The following is a 22,455-nucleotide window of genomic DNA, read 5'->3' on the forward strand; positions in this document are numbered from 1 at the left end:
AGAGCTGCCTGGGCAGGAGTCGGGGCGGCGGCGGCGGCCTCGGCCTCCCTGTCGAGGCTCCTTCTCTGAGCCTGTCCGCCTCAGCCTGTCCGCCTGACCCCGCCGCCGGGCCCGCGCAGCTCCTCCTGCCCGGCGCGGCCATCGCACGGAGGCGGGCCGGGCTCGTCGCGGCGGCGGTTGGAACCGAGCTGGCACAGGTAGGGCCGGCCGGTGCCCCGCTGCGGCGTGGACGGACGGGCGGCACGGCCAATCGGCAGCGTGGGCTCCGGGGGCGGCCCAGTGGGGCTTAGGGGCAGCACCCACTGGGCTGCGATTGCCGCTGCCCCTAGAGTGGGGCCGGCGTGCCCGGGCCAGGTCCTGGCGCCGCAGTGCGCGGGGAAGAGTGGCTCGGGGGGGCGGTGCGGAGCTTCCCGGGACGCGGTGTGGCTTTAGGCAGGTTCAGCCTTCGGCTCCCCGGAGCGGCCTTGGGCCTGTCTTTGGGGCTGTGCCTCCCCCCGCCAGCCTGGTTGCCCGGCGTCAGGATTGAAAGGCTCTCACTTACGGGGGGTCCTGCAGGCCTCGGCTGTAGTGCGACTACGACGAACAAAACTTCTGCTTCCGTGGGCTTGCATCAAAGGAAGGAACGTTTTCTATTGGGTTGTGTCGGCAAAGCAGCAGCTGTAGGGCTCAGTTACCATTAAGTGGAGAGTGTTTAGAGGATATGTTGTTTTTTTATTTAATGAAGTAGAATCCAGTACTAATGCAGCTTTAATCTAGGTTACTTTTAGCATCCTATCATACTTGTTAACACTGCAAAAGAATTTACTATGCAGTAGCAAAGTAACATGAAGAAGGCAGAATTTAAATCAGACTTTGATAGATACCAGACAAAGGTAGAGAAGATCAGTGATTCGTAAACAAGTTTGATGTTCTTTTTACTGTGGTAGTTACTACAGCCAAGCTATCAAGAGGTTTCAATTATTAGATAAAGTTATGTTATTGGAAGTTTGAAAACATGGATTTGAGTAGACTATTGAATCTGAAGATTGAAAGTATATGTTTAAAACAATTTTGAAATACAGTTTTTGACACCTTTACTCAAAAGGCTTTGTAAAAATGCGTTTGCTCATCTTGTATTATGAGTGAGCTCTGAAAGCATTCATCTGGGATTATTACAAAGCAGAAAATTATTATGTGATTAGGAAAATTATATGTACTCTAACAAATGGTGTATAAACTGCTGAGTAGCTACACAAGTAGTAGAGCTTGTGAATTTTCAGCAGCTGGTTTAAGACTCTCCTGCTGTGAGAGCCTAAATGATGTCTCATTTTGTTTCTTCYGTGAAATTTCTTCAGTTGGTCTTTAAAATTGCAAATATATTTTTATTTTTTTGTTTTACATTACAAAAGGGCTTTTTATACTTTTTCTGCAGTGATATTCTCTACATAAGTAAGTGAGTACCTTATTCTCAAGGCTTTATGTTATTCTATCTGGTAAGAAAGCTTAAAAAATACTAATTCTCTTGTTTCTGAGCACTCAAAATCCTTACTGCGTTATCACTGAAGTTGTTAAACTTGTTTCAGTGTCAGTCAGAGCCTCATCTTGTGCTCTACCCAATACATTTTTGTTTTTCCTTATGTTTTTTAGCATATCATTGACTCTAAATAAGGTATTTTTATTAAATTTTAAAGGAAGTCTGAAGATTCCAAATGTTCTGAAGCCTAAGGCTTCTTAACTTGCATTGGATATAGTTTTGTTTGGTACTTTTGCTGAAGCATGTTGTTAATTTTGTAGCTCTTCAAGCATGGAGAAAAAAAATCTGAAAAAGTCTTCTAGGTTTTTTTATGGGTTTTGTTTTCAGTATTTCTTCATGAAGTTGCCTCAGGAAGACTGATTACCTAATCTGCAAAACTTAGACAAAACTCTCTACCTATTCAGATCAGGCCTAAATCTTCACTTACGTGTTGAGTCTGTCTTTCAGATGTTTTCAAATAGCTTTCATCATCTAATTTGGATTTTATGTCCAGCAGGCTCGCAGATGGGTCAGGGGCTCTGGAGAATTGCTAGAAACCAGCAACTCCAGCAGCAAGGATACAATGGACAAGGCTATCTTACCCGAGAGCATGGTAGGAGGATACCTGCTAACAATGTTTCCAATACAAGCCATCGCAAACAAGCCCAAGGAGGCATTGACATCTACCACCTGTTGAAAGCCAGAAAATCTAAAGAACAAGAAGGATTCATTAACCTGGAAATGTTGCCACCAGAGCTTAGTTTTACCATTTTGTCATACTTGAATGCAACTGATCTCTGTCTAGCATCATGTGTCTGGCAGGATCTGGCAAATGATGAGCTCCTCTGGCAAGGGTAAGCAAGAAGTATCACTGGAACATAGTGAAAATCATTGACTTTAAATGTCTTAGTGCTTTTTGTCATGTTAATCCTAGCAAAGATTTCTGAAGTTAAATGACATTTGACATAGAGGAAACATACATTGTTTAGAAGTATGTTATTCGGATTTCTAATTATTGTGGTGTATTACTCGAGATTACTGCATACCCAGGTGTGCTTGGCATGAGTGTTATTATACACATGTTCTTTGAGGTAGGATGGGAAAAAAAAACAGGGACTTGTCTTCACTTTTGTATTAGCTCAAAGCACAACTCAAGTGTTTATATCATTACTTTTCTTAACTTCAGATGTCTAGCTTAAGCAATCAAACCTATTCAGGCAAACTTGCAAATGAAAAGGAGTGAGAACTTAACTACTACACTTGTAACAACTTAGGGGTGTATTTTTTTGGAAAATGCTTATAGAGAGAGGAAGGAAAAGGTTGGTTTTTCTCAAAAGAAATTTCTTCAGCCTAACACTTGAAACACATTTATGTATAACATATGCAGGGTTTGTATGTCTGGGAAATAAATACAGGAAAATTCTTTCAGATAAAATAGTGTAATAACAAAATGTAATTAACTAACTATGATACTATAACTTTGATATTTTATGTTTTATAGCACTAGGAAAGACTCATGAAATCATACTTCTCTTTAGAGTAGATGGTCATCAGAACTTGTAGCATATTTCACAGCATTTTCTTCACCCTTAAAGACAGTACTACTACTGTAGCAGTTGGGTTGCTTTCAGGTTATTTTCCTTTCCTTATGCTCTTGTTTCTTGTACATCTCTTCCCTCTCTCATCTATTTCCTTGCTCTGCTGCATTTTTAATTAAGCAGCTTCCCTTCCTATCATGCTTTTGAACCTATCACAAGGATAATGCAATACAACTTCTTAGTCACAATTGTTCTGCCATTGGGGACTGTTACATTGACAGGAAACAGGATTTCTAGTGAAGGATACCAGTGCGCTTCTAAATTTATCAATATGCAATGCATTGGGATCAGTTCTTGGTATCAAACCCACCATAAATACAAATAAATGCTCTAGACCAAAGCTTAAAGATACTAGAGCTTCTTAATTGCATGCAGTATATATTCTTAACATATGGGGGGGGAGTATTTTCATTGAAGTTCATTCTAGGAAACAGTTCCATCATTTTTAATGAAATCTTTTCAAATAATACTTACATTCAAAGTATACCCTTTGATAAAGAAAGTGTGTCCTGATTTAGTGATAAATAAAAATCTCAATTTGTGTCATTTCGGTAAATGTCTTCACTATTCCACGTGCAWTGGATGTGTTTAAACTTTGGCAAGTACTGTGGTTGCAGTTCCAGTTTCACTCCAAATAAGACCCAGGTTCCTGAATTGAAAAGAGGATCTTTGTCATGCCTCCAGTGGCTATCTGCTGGATCCCAAACATTGTCCTTAATTAGGGCAGGTGTGTTGAAGCAGAACCACCAGTTCAGTAAAGAGTCTAGAATGTGTAGAAAGTAAAAGTTAAAGGTTAATTCGGATGGTATCATCAAAGAAACTGAGATGAGGGACAGAAACTGATGAAACTCAGATATGGAATCAGGGTGGAATAAAAGGGAAAGAAGCTGAGAAGTTACAGAAGATAGAGAAGGATGGGGCTGGATTTAGTCATTAGGACTGTCCAAGACAGGAGGAAGAAGATCAGATGAAAATGGATAGATGGGGAAAGTGCTGAATTAATGGCATAATTTTGTGCAGATGTGGTGTCCCATTCACTGCACAATTGGGGCACAAGAAAAGAAGCACAATGTTTTAATATGTCATAGTACTGCAGGAGAAGAACTTGTCACTGTTCTCCAGTGTTCAGATTCTAGGAGTACCAGAAGTCTGCTGTGTGGTTGTCATTATGATGCCACCTACTGGGATATGTTTTGAGGCTGCACTCAAATACACCRAAACCTCTAAGAGAAGAAAGTGTTAATCATATAATTGAGGGTTTAGAAAAGACTTAATAACTGTTACAAGCAACCTACTTCTAACTTTTCCTATAGTTTGAGTATTTAGCTTTGCAGTGTTGATTACATTTTGCCTCTGTAAAATCTATTAAATTCAGAATGGATTTTTCATAATAGATTAATTCTATTTTCATAGGTTGTGCAAATCCACTTGGGGTCACTGTTCTATATACAATAAGAATCCACCTCTAGGATTTTCTTTTAGAAAATTGTATATGCAGCTAGATGAGGGCAGTCTCACCTTTAATGCTAACCCTGATGAGGTAAGTGAACTGTTTCTGACAATAATAAATGGTTACAATAATCGTGGTTGTTGTTTTATAATAATAGGCATATAAAAACAAAGTTTCAATAGGTGTTTGTTTTACTGTAGGGATGGTTAATACTAGCCTACAGCCTTATTTGGTTCTTTTTTTTTTTAATATTGTACCTGTAAACATCATTTACATGACTTGTGTCATGTGCTCTTTACACCAGTCTGATCTGTGGATGCCAGAAACTGATAACTATATATTGGTGTAGGAATGAGGCAGAGATCCTAACTGAAGAGACAGTGGTGAATTGCAAGAGCATAATAATACATAATAATGCGCTTATGTACATAAAAATGCTAAACTGCTTCTGCAGAGTATGAGTTTGGTTCCACCTCAGGCAATGCAGGCTGAGGTATAARGTCCAGTTACTTCTATGGCAATACATTTTTTTGAGGGGATTTTTACCTATTTCCACTATCAAGGAGCAAATCTTGAAATAGGAAAATGATCTACTGCTGAACTATCTTGAAGATCTGTTTGATTTAATTCCTGTGTGTGTTTGTTGTGCATAATATTTCCTTATAGAACAACATAAATTTATCTTCAAAAATAATCTATTGTCAAACTGCAAGGTTTCCATTCCTAAGTCCGTGTAACTAACTGGAAAAGTCAGTTTCTGCTTTCAGTCTGTCACCTTTCAAAGAAGAAAACAGTTTAAGAGTAGACAGTTTTTGCCTGGGAGATGCACAGTCAATGCCCAAGGGACAGAGAGAGTCTCTTGTCTGTAAAACCAGATTCCTGGTTCACATTTCCTAGGAAAAAAGTGTACACAATACTGCACAAAAATAGTATTCACTTCCTGCATGTAGTTATATATACATGTGGAAGTGGTAATTAAATAAATCCAAAGCAGAAAAAGGATTAAGAGATACAAATAGATGTATTTCTAGTAGCAAGTTTCACTCTGCTGATGATACAGAAAATGTGAACTTGTGAACAATTCTATGACTCATTGCAATAAGGTGATTTTGTTTAAGTTCTTGCTTTATCTTAYGTTCTGCTTAATTAAGAGACCATTGCTTTTATCAGTCACAGACTGTTTTGTAATTTCTCTGGTACAACTCTGCCTTGAACTCTGATACATGGCACCAAGACATATCCAGCACCTGGCCACTTGAGTGATTAGTATTGATTTTCTGCAGAGTTTTCACAAATCTAGTAATAAATGTAAAAGTTTTCAAATGAAATGCAGTATTCAGGTAACTACATGTTTTCAATAATACATTAAGTATAATGTTAGCAGCATTGTTCTTCCAAGTTTTTCTTTGTATGTCAATTTAACATGATTTTTCACGTAACTTAGTTTATAATGTTCTGTTATACTTCAACCTTATTTAAAGTAATCTTGGTATCTTTAAAGTATTTTGAGCCTTCAGAAGGGGCACTTAGTATAACATTCATTATTTTTAAAAGAAAACTAAGATCTGCAAACTAGAGCTATCTTACAGCATATCTAAATTAGGTATTAACTTTATTATGGTACTCTTGCTTCTTCATAATGGTTATATTTTACAATAATAGTACAAACAATCTCTTCAATGAGAGACGAGAACCTCAGGGTATCTCCTAAGGGCTCTGTTCCCCTCTCCCTGTGGAGCACCGTAGCCTGGTAAGAATCATTCAGGGCCTGAATTTCAGGAGAACTCACAAATACTATTGCTTTTACTGTTTACAACTGTGATATTGGCAGAATCATTATAAGGACGCTGACTGGAATAAATGAGGTGACATTCCACTATTACAAATTGTGTCTCCGAATTTCCTGCCCAACTCTGCATTTGATAACAGACCTGATCAAATTACTATAAAAATAGGAATACTTACAACCACAGGAGCAAGATTCTCCAAAGGACACCGCCCATGTCATGAAAATGGGTAACCAGGCTCCACAGCAGCAGCTCCAGAGCTAGCGGTGGCTCACGGGGTAGGGAAGAGCATCTACACACTTTGTGGTAGGATTCTCTGGTTAGCCATTGTTGTGTGCATGGTGTTGTGATATCTGCTGTAATTTAATGTGTTGATTGTGTGCATGAGCTTGCATAACTCATAGCAGGTGCTCACATTCTTCTGAAAGGATGTGCCTAAACACATTACACGTAATCTGAAAAAAAAAACCCTCCAGTGCATGCTTGGGTTGGGGTTTTTTTTGATTGGTTGGTTTTGTTGGCTTTTTTTCATATGGCACCACCATTGAAGCYAGGATTTTAGAACCTGATTTTTGTTGTTTCTTCAGAGAGAGGGGGTGGTTTAGTGTTAATATTAACACTTGAATATAAATACCATGTTGTTTAATCTGCCTACATGGTTTCTGGTGTACTTTATTTTAAAGAGTGTATGGTGTATGTGAATGTTTCTCATGCAGTGCTCGTTTCATCTTGTGTGCTTATGACTCAGAATTTGTAAGCAACCAGAAGTTATTTCCCAGAAGTTATTTGTTTTGTATACAGTTTATAACTCCCTACAAAATATTCTGTCAAGTTTATTACATGGATCAATTCTATGCAGTTAAAATTGAAACTGAAGGTATAAAAGAGAATCTTCTGGTCAGGAAAGATCTGTTTTTTTGTTTCAGCCTTAATGGTTCTAACTGATCTATTTAATGCATTTATTTTTATGGACTTTCTGGAATCTGTATTGTACCAAAACTGTCTGTCTTCAGTAAGGTCAGGATTTCTTTTATATAGCATAACAATAAAGTACAGTAAGACAGACAATACTTGTACTAAGCCTGGCTTCCACTCTTCATATTGTTTCATTCACTACAAACCACCTGTAGTTTTGGTCAGGGAGATCAGATTTTTCTTACCTTTTGCCTGGTTATAAATTGTTATACACTTGTATAAAGCTACCTGGCCTGACTTTTAATTATAGTCTGTAGATGATGGAATGTTTACTGTGCTATATTTCTAAGCAATTTTTTTGAAACTTATCCTATTTCMTAGTGATCTAGTAAGCAAGCCAATTTTGAGATGCATTGATTTATCTGTCTGGAGAATATTGTAAGTGTGTGTATGTTGTAGAGGAAAGAAGTCCTTTTGTGTGATTTATTAAAAAAATTGAAAAGGAACATTGAGCTGAAACCTTTTGACAACTCTACATGAAAATCAGAGTTTAATCTTGTAAATTATTATTTATGGACTCTGTGTAAGGTAAAAAATATTTCTGTGTTGTACTTACAATTTCTGCCATCATAAGTTTGTATAACTGAGACTATTTTTAAAAGACTACAGTGAGACACTGTTTGAAATGTATGTTACATATTGTGTCCACATTTGTCACCAAATTACTTGATTTGTAACTTAGTAAACAATAATCAAAATATGTATTATATAATATCAATACTGTGCATTTTGTTCCAGAAGATGCACATTAAATATATTAAGATAGGGTACTTCCCTAGAAAAATGGGAACAATAATACCATACATGTCTAATTATTATTTGCTAATATTGTTAGTGTTACCTGGAATCACCAATAGAAATTGAAACCCTACTATACTACACACTGATTCCAGAATTCCTGTGCCATTAACCTAGGATATATCTGGTTTATTTTGTATGCATACCTAAACAGAGATGTCAAAAGCAACTACAAAAGTTTTAGTGTTGACTGCTGTACTGAGGTGTTATGAAAGTACTCTTAACGAAGAAGAGAATCAGTGCAGAAATGAAATCAACACTGAAAAGTAAGATTTCCATTTATAGGGATATAAACAAATGGAAAGGCTGTTGGAAACAGGTAGGAAGCAAGGAAGGAGTGTCAGTGGTGTAACAGAATAAGTTGGTAAAACAAGCAATGTGTGCCTGGGAAAAAAAAAGGAGCAACTGTAAAAAAATAACATATGGAAATACAACAAATGGCTTTTGTTGTTACTATTAGTCTATGCTTAAAATTATTTGCACATATAATTTAAATCAGCACTTCCATACATTAATATTTTATCCAAAGCTGTCTGAAATTCAGAATAATATTCTTGCTAGAGAGGTAAGATAGGCAAATAACCTTAGAGTCATCTTTCTTAATTCTCTAATGCTAAGAACATTATATTGCTCTGAATCAGAATTTTAAAACTACTTTATGTGCTCATTCTGCAATATTTCTCAAGTGTTAAAAAGGCCTTTTCATACCTGGTAGATCATGGCACAGAACACTGCGTCAAATGTTTCCTAAGAGAATCACCAGCTGACTGATAAATAATCTTAGCATAGGTTTTAATAGTGTGTAGACCGACTTAATTCAGCTAGTACATATGCCACAAATGACATTTTAGCTACCCAAAGTGATTTATTTGAAGCAAGGGTTCTGAGGGGTTTTCAAGGCAGTATTTACACTGTTATGGAAAGCAGATTTAGTGACATGTTGTAAATAAATTTCATTTGCTGTGAGACAGAATTTGAGAACTTGAARTCAGGCTTCTACTGTTGCAAAATATTTTTGATAGCTTAGGATGGAATAAAAAGCCACTAAAAACAATGGCACGTGGTGAAGTTTCTTTTGTCTATATCCTGTTTACTTGTGAAGGAGTTGAGGAATGATATTGTCAAGCATTACATGTGGTAGGGGAAGAGAGGGAATTAGAGACAGAATAATAATGCAGAGACTTTGTAGTCTCTCAGGTGGAGTTCCTACATTGAGTTGCAAGCTAGTGCATGAAAAAGARCTGCAGCATTTACTGTCACAAAGAAAGCAACCCATTGTCTATCTTAAAGAAGGTGTTATTTTCATCCTGATGCATCTAAGCCATTCCAGATGTTTTCTGGATGTGTTGCAGAAGTGTTTGTTAATTGCAGCAGGAATGTTACAAACTGCCCAGCTTCAGTTTGTATTATCTTAAGCAAATTCTTATTACTGAAGCAACCACATAAATCTCAGTGAATCAGGATATATGTAAAGGAGCTATTCTTCTGCTCATCTTACATAAATTGCAAAAATCCTTGTTGTTTATTTTAATCTCCCATATTTAATTTCTTACCTCTGGTTCAAGAAAGTACTTAATGTTAAGTTGTCCATCCATATTATGGACAAAACTTAAATATTACCTAATTTACACTGAAATGCAAGCTTATAGAGCACTACATGTTTCATTGTCATCATAAGTAAAGATTTTTCTTAAAATTGGGACATAACATTGCTAGATTTTTTTGGTTTACCTATCTAAAAACCTTTATGTTTTTATTTCTTCTTATAAATAATTATGTTAACAAAATAAACATATGTTGATAACTGCTATTTTCTATAAATTTATAAGCAAAAACTATAGACTGGTTAAAAAATAGTTATTACTACAGGTGTTCCTTGGCTTTTAACTTACGTTCTTAAGCATATATTCTAATTATTTTCTTGCTTGATGCCACTAAAACTTTGCTTTACTAAGCCACTTCACAAAATGTTCCAAACCTGTACTCAGTCCTTTATTTCTTTTTCACACTAAATTGAAGAGCACTGGGAAGTTTAGTTTATACACTGAATGACAGGTTGCCCCTACCTACATTTTACAGATGTAATGTAAACTAAATGGGCAGACTTCCAAAATATTGTGAAGTTTGATATCAGAACATTTATGAAAAAATATTTCAGAAGTATTTTAAAGGTGATTTAGGTTGTGGCCTTGGTACATTATACTTTGCAGAAATGCATGTCCTTCTCATTCTACATTTCAACCGTTACGCTATAGCTAAGATATGTTGTACTTAAGTATCATAACACTTTTTTGGAACAAAAGCTGAGAACTGCTCCCAGCCCCTCCCATACTGAATTGAAAGAAGTTGGTTAGTTATTCTCAAGTTTCGATTTTTGCTGTTAAAAAGCATGAACACTTTTTAAATCCATTAGTTGGGTTTTGATTTCTGAGATCATAAGAAAAATGTTTTRGGATATTTCAATGACCAGAGAGAATCCAGAATATCACTGAAATATTTTAAATTTGTCATGTTTATTCTATAAGAAATGTGTGCTTGTTCAAAGTGTAAAATTCTGGAAGTGATGAGTATAAAATATATGCTATTCTGTATTTTTAAACTATTTTTATGTTAGGTATAATGTTCTTATTTATGTGTATGCATATTTATATATGTTGATACTTACCTATGCTTTGAAATCAACGTGCTTGTGTTTATTTGCATTATTACACATTTAAACAAATGCATTTAATGCATCTATTTGAATGTGATACATTGTATACATGTGAGAACATTACTGTTTTAATGAAAGATATTAGAGACTAAACTCATTATGGCTAAGATTTTCTTATTTGTAAAAATTAAATTACCAATTATGGTACCTGCAACATTTTAAATGCTATCACTAAAGTATGAAAAGCAAAATACTGATATACACTGTAAAGAAATTATTGAGGAACCACCATGCTCATTATGGGGTTCATAATTTAAAATTTTCTACTATGACTGTATGTAAAATCTCAACCATAACAATAAATTGTTTTTTTGCATTTGATTTATAATTTTAGAGTGTATTCTGCATGTTGAATTGTGATTAAGAGGAGGAGGAATCATTCTGAGAAATAGACCAATTAATTAGTAGGATTACATTCCTACATTGTGAAGTAGAATATTTGTTCCTAAATACTTTGTAAAGATTAAACATATTTATATGTACATATATTTTATCTCAGGGAGTCAACTATTTTATGTCCAAAGGCATACTAGATGATTCACCGAAGGAAATAGCTAAGTTTATCTTTTGCACAAGGACACTGAATTGGAAGAAACTGAGAATCTACCTTGATGAAAGGTAATTCAAATTTCTCTTAAGACATTTTCTATTAATTTTCAATATACAGCCCCATTTAACAATATTTTGCATCTAGTGATGCAACTTCAAGGATGTAAAAAGGCAAGAAAAGGCAATTAGGTAATGGTTCTGTTAAATCTGAACAGTTACTCAATTCAAGTATTTATTTGTCTTAACACTTAAGAATCCTCAAAAATATGACCTATAAATAATAAATGTCATATCCTCACAAAAGCTTGCACAGATGTTTTGCTGCKTTTTTTTACTTGATTTTTTTTCCCCTTTCTATGGGTATTATTCAGAAGAAGTAGTTATCACTTAACTAAGGGATGATAGCTTTTTGACAGATGTTGAATCATCTAACCATTACTTGGTTGTCCGATACTTCTTGATTGGAAGTTGCGCACACCTCCTAAGGTGGAATGGAGTATCCTCTTGGAGATATCAAGACATGCAGAAGTGAGCAGTCTCCCTGCTGTGGTGTGCTTTTCTATCTCCACAGTTTTCTCGTGCCATCAGGTTGGGGTAGTATTGTGAAAGAGAAGAACCAGCAAGAGAGGTTGAAAGAGAAGGAGAGTAGTAACTGCACCTAAGTAGGAAGAACAGAGGGCCAACAGCACTTCTAGCAGGAATCCTCTCCTTCTCATCTTCTTCAGCCTGGACGACTAAAGGAATAAAAGGAGTCATTCTGTAGTGTTATCACCACTGACAGTCCTATCTGTAGAACTTCAGATTTATCAGTTTCTTAAACAATAATAAAAATACAAAACCATTTAATAGATGAGATTGCAAGTTAATATTAGTGAATCCTACTGCCATTTATCGTCCCTTCATAAACAGTATAATCAGACACCAAGAATAAAAACTAGTTTTTTAATTGTTGAAACTCCCATCTTAGTACTAAAAGGTAAAAATCAGGTTAAACACAGGAGAATATTCTTTGGTTTACTCCAGATTTACTTCCGAATTATTTTTTCACACTGCCTTTTTGACATCTAGTAATATAGGTGGGATCTGAATCTTTTAGATGTTTTTGTGTTCAGTGAAAAACACTTGAGAACATCACACCCTGATGACTTCYATGGGCAAATTTTGCCTAGCTGAAACATGGTTTTTACAAGATACTCCTGTAACAGCTTCTATTTAGATACCAAAATGTGTGACATACATGAATCTATTCCCTTTATTGTCTTTTTTATCGATTTTGTCACTGTTTAAAGGAAGCAGAGCCTTTCTGTATACTTTGACTGAATATAAACTTTGAATTCTGATTGTTGTGTGTTTTTATAGTATTTGGCTACAAATAAGCAAAGAACATGTGTTTATATTATCGCTGTGCTGTTATTTTGCCTTTCAGCAAAAACAAAAGCTTATTCTAAACTTTAATTTTGTTTTTAAAATCTAGACATTTTCATATTTAAACAGTTAAAATAAACTTTTCTAATAATGTGGATTTTCATTTTACCAGGAGAGATGTTTTGGATGACCTTGTGACGCTGCACAACTTCAGAAATCAGTTCTTGCCAAATGCACTGAGAGAGTTCTTCAGACACATTCATGCTCCTGAAGAGCGTGGGGAATACCTTGAAACTCTCATTACAAAGTTCTCTCACAGATTCTGTGCTTGTAATCCTGATTTGATGAGAGAGCTTGGCCTTAGCCCTGGTAAGCAAAACGGAGCTTTGATTCATTGGATCAGTCCTTATATTTCTGGGTGATGCTACTGTTTCTGATAGCTTTAAAATCAGCATCCAAACAAATATTTCTGTAATTATAAAATGGTTTGGTATAGAGTCATTATTCCACTTGGGTTGAAAAACAATTAAAAACAAAACCAAACATGCAGATTCTTTTTTTAGAGGATTAGTTGGGCTTATTTCTATGTTATCTTTCCTTAATTTTTGTCTGTACGTGAGCTTTTTTCTATTTCTGCATTTCTTCTTGCAAAATCTTRTACACTTGACATTTTACTTTGTGGATAGTCTCACAGAAATGAAAGGGAATATTRGGCACATTCAAGTCAACAGGCATTTCTAATTGGTTGGGGGAGGCAGTTTTCAGCAGTGGAACTGTTTGCATATTTAAAAGATAAGCTTTTGCAGGATGTTGGCTTTAGTTTACACAAACCTGAAGAATCTGTTTAAATGAACATGCATAAAGCCCTTAGAGGCTGTTGGATTATGTAGAAATATTAAAGAGATTTATAAATTCTCATTTGGCAGTGTGCTGACATTTTTACTTTGAAAATTACTATATCAAATTTTATTTCACTGGGATACCTTTCTGAGTTGTATGTATGTGTGTGAGCGCATATGTGTGTGCATATATAAATAAAATTATGAACCTCGATCATAAAGACCATAAGGTTCTTMGACAGGGAACAATATTTTTAATGATCAGTTTCTTTTTTAAACTTTATTTATTCTCTCTTGTCTAGATGCAGTTTATGTACTGTGTTACTCTTTGATTCTACTTTCGATTGATCTAACAAGCCCTCACGTGAAGAACAAAATGTCAAAGAGGGAATTCATCCGGAATACACGACGAGCTGCACAGAATATTAGTGAAGATTTTGTAGGGCACCTTTATGACAACATCTACCTTATTGGCCATGTGGCTGCCTAAAAGCACAATTTGCTAGCACTTAAAATTTATAATTTTCAAAAATTACATCAATTCAAGATAGTAATTATTTTGTAGAGATGGGGGTTATTTTAGTGCTGGTCATTCTAACCTCTGTACGCAATCAAAGTCTGTGTGTGTATGTGTAAACTACCTTTTCTAACTATTTTCTGTGGGAACAGAAGGATTTTTTTCATATTTGTTTTTAGTTTTGCACAAAACAATGCCATTAGTCTGACACAGCCATTAATGAATGTTAAACTGACATTACTGTCTAACAAAGTGGTGAATTTGTGCTTTAGATCTGCTTGAAACTTAAAGTTCATTTTTTTAGAATACCATGTAATGTGTATATATTTAACTAAAGAGATTTATAATCATAAATATTTTATTGTAAAGTATTTTAACTAAAATTTCTCCTTTTATCTCTTAAATTACTGTTTGACTTTYGTTTGCATTTTTTTACAATGCTGACTACCTCAGATACCTAAGTTAGAGTAACATTGATCTGAATACTACAATAAAGTTCATTCTAGAAGATGATAGAACTTGTAAAATATTTAAGCTGGTATTTTATACTGTATTTATTAACTTGAATTAGCATGTTGCCAATCTGCTATTCATTGAGTTTTAAAGATCACAGGCTCTATTTTAGATGAACCCTGATGCCATACAGGGCTAGCCAGGGGGAATCATGCAATGTACAGAGAGGTTTATGTATGTTACATACATAACCTATTTTGCAGATACTAGTTTTGGGAAACAGAGCAAATACAATCACATATTCAGCACAACAAGCAAGGAGAAATCTGAACAAGGGAAAGTGGTAGGAGTGACTAACGTGTTGCTRCTTTCAACTGGTTCCCTCAGTCTGGAAGTGTCAGTGATGGAAATGCCTTGGCAAATACATACCAGATGAGTTGTTGCTAAAGCTGTTAAAAACTGACAGTGCAAGATTAGAGCAGTGACTGTGTGGGATTGGGGAGCTGTTTCAGAGTCAGATACTGAATTACTTTGTAAATCTGTCATGTAGCTAGATTTTAAACAGTTATAGATTTATGGAAATACTTCAAAAATTACTTGGTCGACTTGTGTCTTGATATTTTTTAAAGTGTGGAGAGTATTAGCAATGCAACTGCTGTGCATGTGCAGAAATTGAATAAGGATTTGCCTAGTTTTTGTTCAGACAACTCACAGAGCAGTGCTTTTCTTAAATTGATATAACATGTAGTTAACATCTTGAAGTAAGAGCTGTTCCTGATTATGTTTGTTTACACAATGTTCAGCTATCTGTAGCATCTGGATACATCATGGTAACAAGTATATTTACTCTTTCCTTGCTTACCATGAGGTGAGGTGGGAAGGTATTCTTAATTTGTAAAATAGAACTAATGGAGTTTTTATGTAGAAAGCCTATTGCAGGACTGATCCCTCACAGTCATACACTTTGTCTATGCTGCTGCTTTCTGTTGGGCAACTAGGGAGTGTTACATTTGTTTTAGATGCAAGAAGAGTCCGTACAAGGGCTACATAAGTGATGGGAGGGAAAAAAATGTAGCTATTACTGCTATTTCAGATGTTTGTAGCTCTGTCCACAAACAGAAATGCACACAGAAAAAATACTTTTTTTTACTGATTTATTTAATCAAGTGTAAATGTCATTGCATATATGTAGCATACACAGCCAAAGCCAGGAGCCAGCAGTATTGTGGCTGTATTCCAGACAGGTTTACAGTATCACTTGCCTTGCTCAGGATTACTTCTCTTCACCCTGTGTTGTGTCATGTATTTTAGAAAGTCCAAGGATGTGTTCTGCAGTGGTCAATTAAACTCAAACAGAAATAAAGAGTATATGGTATGGTGAGGAGCTTTGTTTAAGGTACAGGTATTTGCTCCTTATTACCAAAAAAAAAAAAAAAAAACCAAAAAACCTTTTAACATAATTTGTAAAACCAACAATAAAGGACAAGTGTCTCTGGGCTCCTTAAAGTGATCTTAAGTGGAGACAGCAGGATACAGTTTTCTAAGAAATGCTCTTCAAGTTACACACATTAGAAGAAGAATGTAGTGAATTTTGAAATTAGGAGTRTTCTTATTAGAAAATATCTTCTCCTCAAACCACAAATGCAGAGCAAGGCCTAATTCTTTTTTGACATATGTTTAGGTTGACATAAGTGACACTGATTTTAATTTTGCACTAATAAGAGCCTATGAATTGTTAGTCTGCATTTCTCTTAATTTCACGTTACCCTGATACAGAGTAAGGCCTCCAGGCAGGCAGAATATGTTTTTTTCTGAATAGCTGAGTACATCTATTAGCACGATTTGGAAAACTTCAAGGCCAATGTAGCAGCCAAGAAGATATATTAGAAACAGGATGATACAACTCAAGTTTCCATGAGACAAATCCAGGAGAAACAAAACCCTAATGACATGCAGATAACAGCATCTGATCTTCACCATAGGATTTTGAACAGTTTTAGATGATCAGCACCCTACTCATGTTGTATATTATTTTACTAACACAGAGTTGAATAGAAAACAGCAAACACAACATGTCAAGTGTGAATTCCCTCAGAGGCAGCCACGAAACAACTAATTGGTATAGACATTTATTCTGTCCTTTATCTGGTTTAAGTCTATCTCTTAAGTGTCTGAGAAGTAATTTTTTGCATTTTAGCCATCTAGACTTTACACGAAGTTGTGTGATTTTCTGTTTTAAAAGGAGAAAAACAAGTCTTAAGCAGGTGTAATAGTACTCTTAAATACTGAGAAAAATTCTGTTAGCTGTCCTCCAGAAACTCTTTGAAAAACAAAGATTTGGGCAGTGTCTTCTTCAATGCACTTGGTGCCTCCACGCACATTTTAAAATAATGATACTTCATTGATCCAGGTGTCACTAAATGATGTGATGTGGAAATAGCTACTTGATCAAGCACTTCAAAAGACTTAGGTATAGGATCTCAAGCCAAATTGCATGAGCATGATCATGCTTTTAACTGCAGAGTGATTCCCAAACTATTGTGATTCCACCACTGCATGTCCTTTGAACTTTGGCCGTGTGGTGTTGCCTTATCTCTTAACTGTATGCATTGTACACAGCACTGAAGGAAGAAATGAGCCTGCAGCCCATCCCCCCTAGCTGTTCTGGTCCTAAGACATTGGAATTGTTCTGAATGGCCATTTCAAAAAGTTCGGTAGCTTCAGTATACACAGATGTGACAGAAGGAAAACTGTTTTCTGTTCATGTCAGGAAAATCAGTGTACCTGTGTCCATGTGTCACACATACAGCTCATGTTTGCCTTTATTAAATTCTGAGGCTCTGACTGCATTTATTGAAGGAATATAACATAGATGTTCACATGGCTTAGCTATAGACGGTGTCTGATACTACATGTTTTCTCAAACTCTATTTCTGTCTAGAATACTTTCCATTCAAACACCAAGCAACATATATATACAGCTTTGACTTTTTAAAATAAATCAAAGCTGCTTCAACATACAGAAGCCCAAACAAATACAAGTTTGAGACATGTTTGTCGACTTTTAAGGAAGTGAGAAATTTGCATTCAGGAAAAAAAAATTTGATTTGTTCTCTTTAACCTTTCCCTTCCACACCCCCACACTAAAAAAARAAAATGTAAACAGTTTGAAAATACAGCTTTAAGAAAATAAACTGACTAGCTAGACAGCTCAATGTTACTATTTCCTCTTCAGTATTCTGCAGTTCATCAAAGTCCTTAGCATAAACAAATTTATCAACAGGAATTGCTCTTTTTTGAAGTGGTAATTGTTTCGTTCTCTGTGTAAGGATGTCATTGTGCAATCTTGTTTAGAGTTCTGTTTTTAGAAAACAAGTATTATTTTAAGTACTTAAACAAAATTGAGGTATACCTACTTGATCATGTTAAAATTATGATAAATACTTAGGAAAGTCAGATTTACTTGCCCTCTATTGGATTAGGATTTTTTTTCCTTTTCAAATATTTCATGGATTTATTAAAACTAATAAACATTTAGGCTGATGACTTGTTCTCTACCATTGTAAAATCTACCCTCTAAGCTCAAAAGCACTATTAAAATGGGCAAAGATCCAACATAAAGTATTTCCTGTCTCACATTATGGTTTCATTTTGCCTTAGAGAGAAATACAAATTTTATAATTGCATATAACAATGATTTTAGTAGGATAAAATTTTATGTGATACTGTCATATTTTTAATGAGATGTTTAAAGTTCAGACTTGCCATATGATGTGTAATTAAATCATAATCAAATAGCTAGGAGTAGCTGGAGAAGTGTGTATGTAAAACTTAGAACAGATCACATTGCTCCTTCATCACTCAGTGGTTTTGCTGATCTTAATGTTAGTAAATTTGCTTTCTTATTCATATAAATATGCTTAGAGAAAATAGTTAAACTGAATACTTCCATTTCCCATGTGAAATTTACTTGCATTAAAAACAAACTTTCTGTACGTACTATTTTAGAAAAGAAAAAATCTTCAGTTCATTGAAAGAAAAAAGAGACTTAATTTTTAGTTGTGTGGTTCACTCATAGATCCTAATAGAGAAAACATGATAAAAGCACTTTTCAGATTCCTAACAATCCAAAAAATGCATTTTTCAAGCTTGAAAGTACTATATGTGTACCTAACAGAAATCAAGCATATTTTTGTGAAAGCAATATGGTCAGGATACCAGTTATTTTCAGGGAGAGTATTCATTTGTAAAAGTTAGCTTTCTTCTTGGCAGTGTTGGAGTGGAATGTTGGATTTAATTTAAAATGATTAATGAGACTTTGTCAGACTCCCTGCCTTTACCACCACTGCAGTTTGTCAGCACAACAACCTGGGAAACCCGGACGCCACTCCGTCGCCCAAAACTGCTTTCCAGGAAAAAATAAACCCGAGTAACTAGTGCCAGGTACGTGTCGATGGTATTGTCTTTCAGCTGTTGAAAGTTTAACTCTATGCTGGGACATTTACACATTCTGAGAAAGTGAACCTCATTTGTTATTTCAATAGTCTGTTTCTGMCAGTGAAAAGCAGTGTAAACTTTAGAACAAGCATAGCTGTTACTATTAACATTATGGAAAATCCTATAATCCATGCAGAAGAGATACTCTTAAAAAGGGGAAAAATATGTGTCAAAGCTTATTTAGCTAATTTTTTTTCTGGAGAAAGACCATTTATTCAATCTGTATACTGTATTCTCTTAGGAGGAACTCATCCTTTGAGCACTATGCATGCCAGTAGATTGCTGAGTGGCAAGAAATGCTCTTGTTGGACTTGAGGTAGATGCAGCAATGTGTGTTCCAAGAGCCAAAATCTGATGAGTTTGCAATACTTTTCATATATGACCATAACATAAGAAAATTACTGATTCTTTTCAAATGTAAGGTTGATTTTGAAAATTATTTACAACTTCTCTTCTTTGCTTTCCTTGTGGAAATTTGTTCTGTTGGTCTACAGTTTGAGTATTGCGTTTTCTTACAYGTGAAATATACAATCCCTGAAAATATTATTTCAATTTCAAAAGCGGCCTTGCCCTTCTGAGAAAACATTTGGCTGCTTGTGCTGTGCAAGTCCTCCTTCAGTCACAAGAAACTGACTTGCATTCACTCCCATGGACCCCTTTATACATCAGTACTATCAACTCAGCAGACAAAAATCCTGCAGGCTTCACAGGTGGTAAAAAAGAGTTCATACTGCTCTGCTGCACCAGGCAGAACATACTCCTTTACGGGGCATGATGGCACATTTATTCTTTAATCTTTGCATTACTTTTATCTAAGCCATTGCTTATGAGCTAAAAAAAGTATTTTCATAGCTGCAGTTTCCATCTTCATATCCAGAATTCAGACTAATAATTGTCATAGTTACATGTAACACAATTGAACTGAAATATATTTTTATAACTGGAGAACTTCTTGAATTTACTTGACTTCTGCAGCATTAATCATCTGCATGACAACACGAATGAGAAAACCACAGAACTTCTTTACAAGTGCTAAAGAAGTACATCTCTCAGAGTGCTTTTAGTAACAATCAAGATGCTATATGTTTTCACATTAAATGTAACTTCTTATTTCTATATTCCACTTAGGAATTTATATCAATAAATGTATTTAATACTTTTCCATGCCGTCTGAAGTCTGACAGTATCATTTCTGATTTGTTCTAGCAAAAGCTGACTTTTTTGGTTTTTTTCCAATGGAATAGCAGAAAAATTTAAAGTAAATAGTCAACATTTGCATCTATCACTGCAAAAATATGGTAAATGCTTGAATCTTTTTTCCCTATAAATAAGGCTTAGATATGCAATGAAATACAGAAGTCACATGATTAGTAAAATTTTGTGAAATACTTTTTCAACTTTTTAAAAATAGATGTATTACTAGATGATTTCCCTTTCTTGGTATTAAGTGTTCACAATGTACCTAACATAAATTTAAAGATTTATATGGAACACAGACATTTTTCTGGCTTCCTATATAAAATAAGTTTTATTTAAAATTACAAAGATTTTGAAATGTATTGAATTTTTTTAAATGAGTGATATTTAATAATATTAAGTTAAATTGTCAATCATAAATCGAGATTTATAGCCTGAGTGTAAAGACTCAATAGTAAAACAGAAAAACAAATGGAATTTTCTTTGATAAGACCTTATTAAAGCTAAAATTTTGTTGGTTTTAATGCAGATAAAGACAGAAGTTTTCAAGAGGTGAGATTAGTGGTCTCTGTAAAAGGATACCTGGTCCCAGACATATTCATACCTCATCCTCCCTCTTTCCTGCAGTAACATAACAGCTTTTCTGCCCTGCCCAACACATCTGCACCTTTCCAGGACTGTCCACAGGGAAGCTGAGCAGTCTTTCTTTGCAGCCTATACCTCTTCCCCCCAAATTAGTAAATAGCCAGCATGCAGTGTTGTTATTTTTAAAATATAAAGTGTTCTCTGTAATTTCTTCACAGTGGTTAAATAACAAAATAGCAGTTAAGATGTACTCTCAGGAAGTATCAATATTTTCTAGGTACAGACAGTTGTTCTATTATACAGAGGCAACAGAAAAATAAGCCCATGTTGCAAAATGTACAGTTTTATGTCAATAACTTCCTTCCAAAATCATCCTCAAATTAATTTCATTTATGCTAATTAATGATCTTTATTTTTGAAGTCATTCACCAACTAAGAAGAATTTTACACAGAATATGAGATAATATTTGGAGAAGCTTATCTGCATTTTTTTTACCACACACCTAACAAGTTACACCCTAGTAAAATTGTTGCCCCACCTCTCAAATGCAAATTGGTAACTCAAGAGAGGAGAGTCAGGATGTCATTGCTTTGGAAGAAGTAAAGGCTTCAAAGTATATTTAATGACTCACTTTCAAACAGAGCCATGGTCTCAACACACTGTTTAAGGTGATAAATATCACTTTGTTATCAATTAAAACAAAGCAGTATTCTCACATCTTTTTGGATAATCTATCCTCAATAAAGAAAAGAAGCCAAAAGGATGCTGAGGTTTTGGAGCCTTTATGCTTACTACAAGTAGTGTGAGTAATACTGTTAATTTGTACAAGTAGTGCCAAAAAGCACTTAACCTCAGAGAAAATTCAACGTCCATGATGCAAAGATCTGTTAATAAAATTAATAGCAAAGTTCCCCCTGTACAGGTATAGCAGTATATTGATATAAAAGAAAAGGTGTCTCAGTTTTATTATGTAACTATATGCATTAGATTATAACTATAATCTAATTTCCTCAAGTAATGATTGAAGTATTTGGCTTTATCCYCTTTGTAGCCAATTCTCAGCATACAGGTGTACCATGTAATGCAGCAAAGGAGGATTTTTGTGTTAGTAGGCTAATGAAGTAACCTGTCCTTGCAGGCACTTCTCACCAACGGTCTTAAGTGAATCAGTAGCATTCTAAGACCTTCTGGAAAGACAATTGTACTTGCCATATTACAAAGTCTAGAAAGAATACTCCAAGGCTGAAGAAAGTCAGGTTGGGGGGTGGACAGGATGGGGTTGATACTGTCAGATGTGTGTATTGAATACTTCTATCCCCCTTTCCTCCTTTTGCGCTTTCTTTATTTCCAGAAAAGCTTGTTTATATTAATCTTAACAATAATTTCACCCGGTATACAAAAAAAAAAAACCAAAAAAAAAACAAAAAACACAACAAAACAAACTGAATCTTTGAGGGTAAAAAAAAATGTGTGAGCTTTCACATATTTACAGAGTCTTCAGATACTGTTTTAATGATTGTTACTTATTTGCTGTACTATTTTAACTGGAAGTTGTCAGGTAATACATTTATCACTCGTGTCAGTCTTGCACATCACACATCAAGGCAAGTTTCTGTGAAAGGACTCCATAATATATTGC

At 35.1% G+C, this 22,455-nt stretch overlaps 1 protein-coding gene across 2 annotated transcripts; it reads left to right on the forward strand.

Moving 5' to 3' along the window:
- Positions 1 to 10: 10 nt before the first annotated feature.
- Positions 11 to 20,384, forward strand: FBXO8 (F-box protein 8). Of its 2 annotated transcripts, none has more exons than XM_057376287.1 (6): positions 11 to 197; positions 2,007 to 2,346; positions 4,504 to 4,630; positions 11,313 to 11,431; positions 12,900 to 13,096; positions 13,869 to 20,384. In XM_057376287.1, exons 2-6 carry the CDS (start codon positions 2,018 to 2,020, stop codon positions 14,054 to 14,056), a joined length of 960 nt encoding a protein of 319 aa, XP_057232270.1. In that variant the 5' UTR covers positions 11 to 197; positions 2,007 to 2,017; the 3' UTR covers positions 14,057 to 20,384. The 2 variants fall into 2 exon arrangements, with proteins under 2 accessions (XP_057232270.1, XP_057232269.1); XM_057376286.1 differs by having other exon boundaries at positions 2,010 to 2,346.
- Positions 20,385 to 22,455: the final 2,071 nt, after the last annotated feature.

This window comes from Malurus melanocephalus, unplaced genomic scaffold (assembly GCF_030028575.1).
Source record: "Malurus melanocephalus ecotype Western Australia unplaced genomic scaffold, MMel_1.1 scaffold_276, whole genome shotgun sequence".
Taxonomy (NCBI): domain Eukaryota; kingdom Metazoa; phylum Chordata; class Aves; order Passeriformes; family Maluridae; genus Malurus; species Malurus melanocephalus.

Excerpts from the sequence above, each read along its gene's own strand:
- FBXO8 (XM_057376287.1), top strand. The coding sequence starts at position 2,018 with ATGGGTCAGGGGCTCTGGAGAATTGCTAGAAACCAGCAACTCCAGCAG. Across the intron at positions 2,347-4,503 it reads GATGAGCTCCTCTGGCAAGG|GTTGTGCAAATCCACTTGGG; the intron begins GTAAGCAAGAAG and ends CTATTTTCATAG. Across the intron at positions 13,097-13,868 it reads AGAGCTTGGCCTTAGCCCTG|ATGCAGTTTATGTACTGTGT; the intron begins GTAAGCAAAACG and ends TCTCTTGTCTAG.